Source organism: Cervus elaphus, chromosome 31 (assembly GCF_910594005.1).
Source record: "Cervus elaphus chromosome 31, mCerEla1.1, whole genome shotgun sequence".
Taxonomy (NCBI): Eukaryota; Metazoa; Chordata; class Mammalia; order Artiodactyla; family Cervidae; genus Cervus; species Cervus elaphus.
This window is the reverse complement of record NC_057845.1, coordinates 44,142,957-44,155,082: the sequence shown is the minus strand read 5'-3', so window position 1 is coordinate 44,155,082 and position 12,126 is coordinate 44,142,957. Positions and strand designations below refer to the sequence as shown.

The window sequence follows — 12,126 nt, the reverse complement described above, 5'->3', positions numbered from 1 at the left end:
AATGCATAAGAATTGTCTCTAACAAAAGATGCGTCTTATTCAACTCTCTTAGCATTCTGTTTCATTAATTCCTTTTTAAAATAGCATTGCCTCTTTGTCTTAGTTAAACAGCCATTTCCTTGCCCCCTGTGGTCCCAGCACCATGTTAGTAGTTGAGCAGAGTGGGGTGTGGAACAGAGATAGAGATAAAAATGTAAGGACATGTTTTACCTCTTAAAGTACAATATAATTGTGAAGAATTGAGCCTTGAATTTTTCTTAGATGAAAGATAATTTGCTTATACAAAAGTATAAGCTTGTTTGATTAAAAATATAGAAAGAAAACATTTAAAGGAATCAAGGTTCTCTGTGGTCTTACAGGGAATAGTTGAGATTTGAAATAACTAAGACTTAAATTGGTGGTTGGAATGGTGAGAACAAGAAAATAAAACATTTTGACATATATTGATGGTTCCTGAGGGGGTGGTCAAACTGGAACATAGAACAAAATACTCCTAGATGATACTGAATATTTTGTTGATAATATTGTCTTGAAATCAGCTGTAAGACATTCTTAGAAAGCCCCTGTAGAAATATAGATTCAGACACAATAGTCTTTAAGACCCTTACTTTTTCAAGTAGGCTGTTGCTTTTTCTAAAAGGATAATTAACATCAGGGATCAGTAAATCAGTGATTTCTTTTTTTTTAATGTGAACAGTTAGATAGTGAACATTTTAGGCTTTGGAGGCCATTCAGTCTCTATTATATCTTCTCAATTCTGCTGTTGTAGCTTGAAGCCACTGAAGTTTTGTTGAAACACAGCCACACATACAAACTAAGATGATTCAAGGCATATTTGTATATCACTTACATCTTGGCCTTGAGTCATTTTAGTTTGTACATGTGGCTGTGTTTCAACAAAACTTTATTTGAATTTCATACCATTTTTTACACGTCATAGATTATCACTCTTCTTTTAATTTTTTTCAATCATTTAAAAATGTAAAAATCACTTAGTTCACTGGTCAGGAAGAGGGCTGGCTTGGGGGGGGAGCATAATTTGCCAATCTCTGGTTTAAATAATGCAAACTCTGCATGCCTATTCATAACACTGTGATTCTGAAGGTCTTTGTATTGCTACCTTTGTCTAAATTCTGTGACATAAATTATCCATAATTAGTTTGACAACTTAGACCCTCTTCTTTCAGCTCCCCCTGAACTGCGAACTCTTATTTTGAAGCCAGTGATATCACCAAGCCTAGAAATGACCCAAAGTCAGCCTGGTAAATAGATTCTTTAATCTGTCTGGACACCATTGAGCTTCAGGGAACACACCCCGAGTATTGTATTTCCACACATTGAAAAATGCAAAAGAATACACATTTAACAACCCTATATATGGTACATGCTCTTTCCATGATTGCAAATAAGTGCAAATTAGTAATACATTCTTTTCATATTAATTGTTATTCAACTGTATAGAAATACTTACCTTCATTTCATTGGGTTTACTCTATAACAGAATAATCACATATCTGATTAAGTAGTCAACAAAACCACTTAGAAGAACTGATTCTATTCTTTACCTTTATTTTTCACAAAGTTACAAACTTGTGATTCTCTTTAGTAGTAAGCTAAATTTGTGTTCTGCTATGTGAAGAGAATGCTCATTCAGTTGTGACCCTTAAGAAAGAAGAAAGTTCTCACTTCAGTGAAGATAACAAAATTTCACCTTACATAGTATGAACCTACACATTATTGCCCTTCAAAATTAAAAACAAATTTTTAAGATTATGCTTATTAATGCTGTTGCAACCCTCTGACACTAATTTTGAAACACCAGATCTTTATTTTTTCCTAACCGGATTATAATTTCTTTTCATCCCCTTTGTATATCTCTTAATTAGCTAAATGGCATTTGGATGCTTATGTTGATGGAACAAGGTATGGTTGTTAATGATAACCTACAGTACTTATAGTATTATGATTCAGTTATTAGGGTTAATAGTACTCTTGTTATTATAGTCACTGCTCACATTGACTAAAGTACAAGTCACGTGTCTAAATACTTTGTGTGAATTTATTCAATGCTTGCAGCAAGTCATCCTTGATAAATTGTACCATTTTGTGTTTTTTGCTAGTTTCTGAAGTCCTGGAATTGCTTACATTTAGCACTGAGTCGTCAAAGGAAGCTATAGGTAATAATGTTCCCCAAGGGGAAGTCAGGTGTATGTGCTTTTCCATCACATTGCGGAAGTCATCTTGGGATGTCCTCACGCTTCGTGGCATTTCATGGCTTCTCACATCTTGCCTGTGCTCATCCAGTGGATCTTGACAGTTAAATGTTATCTACAGCACACTATGCAAGTGCCCGCTATGTTGCCTTGCAAGTTTCACAATCTCCTCACCTAGTTCCCTCTGACTCTGAATGCAAAAGTTCATTTTTTAATATTCTGAGCACTCTTTTAATGCAAATATGCACATCCTATTTTTCATGTTCATTTTAGGATGCATCCTCTTGCTTTCAAAGAACTCACTCTATGTCTTTTTCTCACTGGAATCCTTAAACAAAAATATGCAAGGAGATGAAGTTATCTGCTTTGCTCCAGGTGGAAACTGCTGTAGATCATGCTAGCTCGTGTGTGCGTTGGGGTGTGTGTTCCACACTGCACCCTGCCTTCGTTTCCGCCCTCTTAAATTGTAGTCATCTTCATATTCTCCCTAAATGTTATTTATCCTCACAAATCTATCTAGGATAGATTATCTAATTAGGATAATTAACCTCTGTTTTCAAATTAAACAGTGTTCCATGATAGTGGGTACTATGGGTTGCCCACTGCTAACCCACCATTTGGTTTCTTCTCTAGCACCAACTGAAATAGATTATGTCTATTCCACCACCAAAGCACCACTCAGGCCAGAGGAGCCAGAGACAGAAGGTGGTAAAGGTTTTCATGCTTTGATTCTTTTATTCAAAATATTTTAATCAGTATCTATTACTTTTCATAGAAAATGGAAGTCCAAGCTGGGGTACTTGTTCTACAGTTCACTAGCTTTGAAGAGCCATAGCTTCTAAAATCCTTGAATTCCTAAAATTAAAATGATAATTGACTCTGAATACAGAAATAAATTTCAGTTTCTCTGTGGTGTCTATGTATTGAGGCATAATAACATTTGACAGTTAATGAAAGTTGGAGGTTTAGGATTATAGAATAGGACATCCCTCTCAGATTGCTTTTTTCTTATCCTAACCCATTGTCCTATCTGTAAAAATGTGATGCAGATTCCCAAGAGACTGTGGTTGATATTCAAGAGAGAAATACTTGACTGCAGCTTAACATCTTACAGTTTTTAAAATTGTTCTCCTTTGTTTTGATACAGTTGTGGAATCTATTACACATGTGTCTGAACCACCTGAGACCACGCTAGGTAATGATACACCCCGGCAGCTTTTGTCCTCACTGTCACCATCACCAGAAAACCCAGGTTCTCCTTCATTGTGAATCCATGTTGCAACATCATCCTTCCTCATCACAGTTAATTTTCTTTCTAGATGCTTCTCTTCATAACCATTGTCCAAAAAAGCGTCTTCTCTCATTGAGCTTTGTATCTAGATCTTGGCCTCTCGCTATTTCAGTCACTGAAGCTGTCAAATCTAAAGCATCTTTTTCCTAAGGTTGAACATTCTGCCAGTTTGGTATTATGTTGAATATTTCAGATAATATATTTTTGTACGATGATCCACTTATACCTTCTGACCTAGCAACACACTTCATTAGCAGTCATTATTTCATCACATTGATTTACTTGTTTGATTTTTTCCTTTGTTAAACAAAATTCAGTGGTGCTGAATGGCTCATGCTTTAACAGTTTTTATTACTTTGTTTTATGGTTATTCTTGAACATATCTTTCTAGCATTATTGGGGGAGGTACTAGTGTGGAGTGATGATTTAAAAAGTAAGGATATTGCTTACCTTGAAAGTATTTTATAACCTGACATCTCTAAGCAGTTTTTAAACTAAATACATTATTAAGAAGTAACAGTAGTATTTACTGAAATTTTCTTTTTTTCTGTAAAATCTACTTGTTACCATCCTTTCTGTACTAAAGGTGCATGAAGCACTATAGTAACCCTGAGTACGTTCCTTCAATTACTGTAGAAACATCACCTCTGCCTCCCCAAACTGTAATTCTACCCAACCCAGATGAGCCTCAGACCACACTGGGTAAATGTATTGTTTCGTATTTCATGTAGAAGGTGAATGTTCACAGAACTTAAAGAACAGGAAGATGATAGTTGGGCACTATGACTAGCTGCTGGAAGCCATAATTGCTGCTCACAGTCTTTGATGGGCAATCATATCTTTCTGATGCCCCATTCCTCTTTCTGTCCATAATCTGTAACCAGTCCCATAGCAGTGTTGTGAGTATCATTTAGGATTAACTGAAACACACCTCTCAGCTATTCCACAAGTCTTTCATATAGGAAATAGAAATATTTCTGGAGAAGAACATTTATATTCTATCCCAATTTTAAATGCTATCACCTTACTACTTTCTTCTGCTCCTTCCCGTGGCAGCTTGGCCACTTCACTGGATACAAATAAGAGAAACTGAAATCACACCAGTTGGTTGGCAAGTCATAAGGGTTTCCTTGGTAGAATTTGAAATGTAGGAAAACAAAGCATCAATGCAGACAGCTAAATGTACTTCTTCTTACAAGGAAAAAAGTCTTTCAGTGTCTACAGGCTCCCTCAGAACAGCAGTTTATCATATATAAGCTCAAACTTGTATTTTGATGGCCATGAAACTATTTTATATGGCTCTATTTCCAAAGGAGATATGGATATTAATTTTACTCATTGTCCTCAGAATACCCCATTAAACTTTGACTATTAAACTCTACAGTTTAATTTTACCAAAATTCCACACTGACTGTATTAACTGAATCTGTGTCTATTATCGCTAACGTATTCAAGTTTTTTTTAATAGCTGTGGTTATTAATATGATTGAAATATTTAATTGCAGATACTACCAGTGATACCAATCTCATTCTGAATTATTTTTTATAGAATTGCTTCATAACACACCTTTACCTACAGATGGTCTCTTATACCCCAAGAATGCAAATAACCCATCAGTATGAACCTCAGCAAGCAAAGCAATTCAGAGTCACAGTATCATAAGACTAAGAAAACTGTAAAAGTATAGAATTGTAGGATTGGAAGGGTTCTTAAAAACCCTTTTACCTTTGATGAAGAATCCGAGGTTGTAGACCAAGTGATCAGCAAAGTGAGTTCTTAATTTCTGGCTCCTAAACCAGTATAATCTCCAACATATCTTGTTCCTCTTTCTACAGGCGAGAAGATTCCCCTGAAACCATTGCATGCTTTGTATATTTAAATTATCAGGAAGAAGTCTCTACAGACTCAACTTCTTTTATCTAATAACTCTTACTTTCAGCAAGCTTTTCTTAAGGGTCTGAAACTCCATGACCTTGGAAACCATCTGTTTCTCTTGTTTCTCTTTATCTCAGACACACTTCATCCAACCAAACAGGTGTTTCCACAAGCTGTGACCTTGCATTTGATCATTATTTTCCTCCAGCAGGATAAACCTTTAATTTTTTTAGTGAAGAAACTGACTTTTACACTGAATGTCCTAGAACTCTTTTGAGAATTGCCCAGCAAAGGGATAACTTCCTTCAATAATACATCCTTTCAATTTCTGTTCAATTTTTCTTCCCCAATATGACCAATAAAAATTATGTTTTCTTTAACAAGATTAATTTTTTTCCATAACTTTCTTATTGAGACATATTCACCTTCTAGGTATATGTGGAATGTAACGTGCTTTTTATTTAAAAGAAATTGTTTCTTTTTGTACTTAAAATATTATACTGGGATACTGTGATACTGCGATGTGAACTTATAATAAGGATGAATTATTTTATTGTGAAATTTATTTTTAGCCTATTTAATAGGTATTTGAAGAAGATAATCCCAAAATTTCAACAGTTTCATTTGCCAGCTGAGTATCTTAGATATTAATGTGCCTTCTTGTTTTGTTTTCTATTATAATAAGAAAATTATCTTCTTATATTCTATTGCTCTTTGCCAGCTTTAATTATGTTAATTGCTGTACATTTACGTCTTCAGTCCCTCAACAAACGTCTTTGAGCTCCTAGAAGGTTAGGTACTGTTATTCTTGAGAAGCTCAAGAGCTCCGAACCTGTATCCTTTCTTTTAGCTTCCAAGCAGATACCACGAACTCCTCCCAAACCAAAAACATCTCCACGTCCAAGAATCCCACAAACACAATCAGGTAAATGTTTATTTTATATTCTGGCCTGAAAAGTTTGATGTTTGCGGAGTTACTCTGTTGAATTATATAGCAAGTTAGGTTTTTAACACTTATATAATAAGTCTTCCTTTGAAACCTAATAAATATTTATATTTAGACTTTATCAAAAAGTATAGTATTAAAATGGTTTATTCCAGAAAGCTTCCCTACCCTTATGTTATTTGAGAAGGGGATAGAGAAATATGGAATTTCTTAAAAAAATAGCCTGCCTACTCCCTTTGCTTCTCCTAGTTTGAGAAACCCTTCCATGGTACTTGAATGTCCTTCCCCCACCAGTCCCCTAATTATTTTTTGGCCTTTCAGTCAATTTTATTTAACATTAGGTCATGAAGATTTTTAATATGTATCTTCTCCTATAAAATATTTACATAATATGGCTTTGGTTGTTTTGCTATGAGTTTTGGAAAGGAGCTAAACAAGAGTCATCGTAAACTATTTTTTTTTTAATAGTACGGAAGTTCTTACTTGAGTGATTAACCCTGACTTCTAACCAAGATCTTGTTCGTTTCCTGTGACGGCCTTGGCAGATCTTCGTTTCAGGCTACCATAAACCTCACATACCTCAAAGAAAGCTCATATTTCCCTCCTTTTGGTTTCTCACTTGTATCAGTTGCAGATTCTCAGCATTTCACATCCATTTTTATTCTCCTCCTCATCCAGCCTCTGGACTCCGTCAGTTTTTCCAGACATTTCCCCAGTGACGCCCACTCTAAGCACACAGCCAGTCATGCCTGGTCTCTGCCATTCGTCCTCTGTCACTCTCCCCTCCTCATTTAAAACTGTCTCACCTTGATCCTTAAGTGGCTGATTAACTAGTTCATCAGTTAGCCACTCAACAAATACTTATTGCGTGCTGACTACGTGCCAAGCAATGGGCTACACACTGGGAATGTGAAACAAAATTTCACCCTTCTGTGGTCAAGGTACTTACAGTCTAGGCCAATCATCTATATTTAAATTTGTTTACACATGGCCCATTTCCAAAAAGTATATGAAGTGCACCTACCCAGTGTCCTGAAAAGGAACCCTAGCTATCACCAATGATCTGGGGAAAGGAAAATATTAGCAGCATCAAAATTATGCTTGATCCAGGTAATAGCTCTGAATTACCACCACAGATTCTTTAGCACATCTCAGTATCCCTACTGAAAGAACAAAAAAAGAACTGTTAGATTTGGGAATGATCCTGAATACCTGAGAGATATTAACATTTTCCATTATATTTTTGAGAGAAATTTTGCCCATTATTTTTTCTTTAAAGGAAAACTCCTTAAAAGAAAGTCCTGGGTACCACATCTAGCTAAAGATTTTCAATCTGCTTTAATGTATTTTTAAATGTGTTTTTATTTAATTACTAAAACTTTGCTAAAAAATAATATGGGTGTGATACATAAGTATATGAAGGTATCAAGGCAACAATCATCTGAAAGAATAATAAATTTAAAAATAACAGGAAATAAATTTGAAATATTAATATATAAGAAATGCTGGGGTAATTAATTGGAATTAGTGAATAAGTAAAAATAAATAGAATAAGAATTTTTAAAGCAAGTATATTAAATTTGTGGATAGGAAACTAAAATCTAATTTTAAGAAATCAACAGATAAAGTCATGAAAGGAAGCTCTCAACCTTTTATGTGAATATAAAGAATAGAATAAATGTAGTAGGAAAAGGAGAAATGGAAAGAGATAAGAAAGCATAAAACAATGAATGTTGGAAAGTAAGAGAAGAGATGAAAAATAAGATGTGTTGGAAGTTAAAACATTGAGGCTACAAAGCCCTGGTTAGCAACATTGTAAAAAGTAAAGGAGATAAGAACTAAGAAGGAAGGCGTTCATTATTTTATCTTTTTGAGCTGTCCTCTGTACTTAGAAAAATCGATGTAGTAAGTCAGGACCTTGCTCTAGTTTCCAATTATGACACTCTAAGTTTCAACCTTGTTTGATTTTGATTTAGACCTTTAGCTAACCTTTCTTGACAAGCAACTTCGGAATGGATAGATGCATACACTCAGTAGTTCCATTCAAACTCTGAAACCCTGGAGTGGCTGCAGACTGTAAGAGAGCATCCTGATTCTGTCCCAACCGAGCAAACTCCAGTCCATCAGCATCTCCCCTGGAAAGTAGCTGCCATCCAAATACTTCCAACTTTGTCAGGGTGGCCTAATATAAGGGACGGTTTGGAAAATTGTTCACTCTACATATTCCTCTTAAAAGTGGTTGAAATTAGGATCTCTCTTACCCAGGAGAATATGAGCTTTACTTAATAGATCCCAGCAATACCCTAGGTTTTTATAGTCTTTCAAGGATGTTTCATATGTATATATGTGTATCACTCAATAGTTGAACAACAAATGTTTAAACTCTCACAGTACTTTCCCCCTTACATCTGGCTAGCTGTTGCAAAACGCCATTTGAATGAGAGAATGTTCTGTTCATATGTGCAACACCAACTGCAAATTATTATTGTTGGGCTATAAGGCCATCATCCAACATAGCATGTACAACCTAAAGAGCAATGCAGTTGTTTATCTATCACGATTTTCAGAATGAAATTCTGTAATTGGGCATGCTGCCTTATTTATATTTAAATTATGCTGATAAATTAGATAGCAATATTTAAGTTTACTATATTTGGCATTTGAAGACATAGTGGGATCAAAAACTTGGAAGAAATCATCAAGAATATTTTATCATTAAACATAGGTTTGATTTTTAGATTCCTGTGTTCATAAGTAATAGTGAACAATCCTGTTATTAATAATTTTATATCTAGAAATCTTATAACCATCAAAATTGCTCCTAATTTTTGAGGGGGCAAACAACGTGAAAAGCAAAATATACTCAGATCTTTCGATGTCAAATTTGTAAAGTTTCTCCAAAAGTGGAAAGAAATGTTTATAGGAGTATAGCTTTCACATCATTTTGACATTCACACTTAATTCTCACAGGCACCCTTTGAGTTAGGACAGGTTTATTATGTCCACCTAAAAAATGAGCAAGTTAAAAATGTGACCTGAAGAGCTGGGATATAGGAAACCCAAGAGCTGGGACCTAGCGATCATGTCTGAACCTTGGGGTTCAGTTCAAGTCCTGGCTGGTGCTTAATGACCATGTGACCCCAGGCAATAGTCTCCAGCCTGGCTTCAAAGTGAAGCTGATCATTCCTTCCTCTCAGCATTATGGTGAGAATCAAAGGGCATAGTCTTTATGGAAGCATTTTTGAAGTTGTAAAATGAACTATATAAATAAAGTAGGCCTTTCTTCCCCCGCTCCCCCAGGACTAAAACAAAACAAAACAAAAATCTATTACATTCGCACCTTGTTACTCCAAAGGAACAGCTGTGGAAAGACAGTTTGAGTTTGTAAACATGTCATTTAAAGGTTTATTTAGAGCCTAAGAATTGCGGGAGGCACAGAACGTGAGCCCAGCCATTCCGTTCTGTTACCCATTCTCTCTCTGCTGTTGCTGACCTGACTTTAAGTTGCTTTCATTCATGCTTTTTGGGGTCCCACTTTGACTTTACAGAACTCATTCTTCACAGAAAGGCATGAAGATGGGTTTAAGAAGTCAAGCAAACATCCAAGAGAAGAAGAGTACTCTCAGACTAATTGCTATCTCTTCTGAAAGATTTCCAAAATTTCTTCATCCTACCATTATGCTTATTCAAATTTTGCTGTTTCTCAGATTTCATTTTTCTTAAAGTATTTGAAATTCTGACTGATTTACTTTTAGACCTTAAGGTTTATTTTTCCATGTAACTCCTATTTCAATCCTTTTTTTTTTTTTTTTGGGGGGGACTGCGGTCACATCCCCGCCCGCCGGACCAGCGGCTCCGCAGGGACGGGCCTGCAGCCCTCAATCCTTTTTTAAAAGCAATAATCAGGTTTATGCTTTGTCAGATCTTATGTGCTAAGCATGACTGGGAGATGCTGAAACCAAATGACTCATGGTCCAAGCTCTCTCTTTCAGCTCCTAAGGTATTCCAGCATGTTACTCTGAAGCCAAAGACATCACCAAGTCCAGAAGTGTCCTATACGCCACCTGGTAAATGCTTTATTTCATGTTTAAGTCAAATGCATTCTACTGTCACATTCTGCTGCAATGAAGCATGAGGAAGGATGGATATGAAGTCCATATTTCATTTATGTTCAGATACTGTGTTGTGTCGTGCATGATATAATCATTTCAAAGTGTTCATAAGAGTTACATATGTGCTCCATTATTTATGTAAACATTGATATAATCCAAAGGCAGAGAATTATGCTAAGGGTAGAAGACTTCTCTTTTTTTCTGACTTATAAAAAATAACCTTCTAGAATTAAGGGTAGAATGCTTCTTTTTTTTCTGACTTCTAAAATATAACCTACTAATGTTAACTATGCGATGCTCACATTTCACCAAAATAAGATAAAGAATTAGGATTTTTCCACAAAAATGATAAAATGATGTTTTGCAAATGGAGAAAATGATGTTTATCCATTTTCTTGGGTTCAGAAATTTTACACTATTCAGCATTGAGGACTTTTTTTTCCTTTGTTTGAGAGGTTTTTTTGTCTGTTTTTAATTCTACTTTCCCAGTTCATGGAGCAGTTACTTAAGAAATTTTTTTCACACACATGCTAAATGATTTCTTTAGCTACAGATCTATTTATTGCCTATCATTTGAGAAGGCTTTTTGCCTGCTTAGGGGGGAATTATCTTGCATTTGTGGGAGAAGTCAAGGTGGGGACTGCAAGGACCCAGACATTTCTCTAGATCCCCAAGTGATCATAAGAAGCCACTGTTAGCTTCACTAAGTAGTTCATTGCTGGTTCACTAATAAGCCAAGCCAAATTTTTAGCCTGAGTATCTGAGCAATATTACAGATTTTGCCCCCTTTAAAAAAAAAAAAAGTTCAATTATTATAAATTCTTAGGTGGTCCTAGAAGCTTATAAAACATTCCTAGAACCAAAGCTTTCTGAGCCGTAGCTTGGACTGATGGCATTTTGGAAGCAAGTGAATTCACTTGCTTTCTTGGTTTCCTGGTTATGTAAGTGGAGAGCTGCTGTGGGATGGTTAGGAGGTTGCAAGTGGTGAGAGTCCACAAAGAGCCTTTTTGCCCTGAAGTCCAGAATGTAAATTTGTACTGCTAAAAGCAAAAGTCATATTATAAGCACCAATAAGAAAAAAGCTTATCTTCCCACTGGCAAAAGGCCAACTTCTTGTTTTCAACTGTGGAAAAAATATGTTAACGGAGATGGAGTCATTAGAGAGAACAACAGTATATGTGAGTGATTTTATCACTTTTCCTCTTCGTTAGAAAAAGTAATACTATTGGTTCTGATATGACATAATCTCATTAAAGTAATATAGTTAAACTTTCTTCTTTTTAAATAATATTTACCTTACTTTCATCAATACCTTATTTTTCACAGACACTCTAACTCATAAGTTTGAGCTTGGAATAACGGCACAAATGCTCCCCATGGAGCCTTCCTTAGGCTTATTTTATTGACTCCAGTTCCAAGTGTCTCCAAACCTGAGTGTGACTTGTGTCTCTAAACCTGGTGTTGGTCTTGCCACTGTGTCCCTCAGGGGTTCCCCTGTTAGTCCATGGCTGTGATGCCACAGGAGGAAACATAAGGCAGTCATTACTACTTTTCAGTTTTCTCCCAAGTGTTTAAAAGACTGGATTCAAACAGTTTGGGGGTTGTATCTAGTCTCAGGTTTGCTTCCTAATGAGCCCATGACTTTTTTTACTGGCTCCTCAGAAAACAGGGTAAGTTACATGTAAACG

The 12,126-nt window shown here is 35.7% G+C and overlaps 1 protein-coding gene across 46 annotated transcripts in view; it reads left to right on the top strand.

Moving 5' to 3' along the window:
- The window catches only part of LOC122687350 (ABI family member 3 binding protein), a 277,123-nt gene that overhangs the window by 186,566 nt on the left and 78,431 nt on the right, over positions 1–12,126 (top strand). For 22 of the 46 annotated variants that reach the window (XM_043892758.1, XM_043892773.1, XM_043892751.1 and 19 more), the window contains 6 exons: positions 1,188–1,262; positions 2,121–2,177; positions 2,847–2,918; positions 3,361–3,465; positions 6,231–6,305; positions 10,319–10,393. In XM_043892758.1, coding sequence (XP_043748693.1) covers positions 1,188–1,262; positions 2,121–2,177; positions 2,847–2,918; positions 3,361–3,465; positions 6,231–6,305; positions 10,319–10,393 — 459 coding nt within the window. The remainder of the gene's footprint in view (positions 1–1,187; positions 1,263–2,120; positions 2,178–2,846; positions 2,919–3,360; positions 3,466–6,230; positions 6,306–10,318; positions 10,394–12,126) is intronic. The other 24 variants (XM_043892771.1, XM_043892776.1, XM_043892775.1 and 21 more) reach the window with 13 other exon arrangements.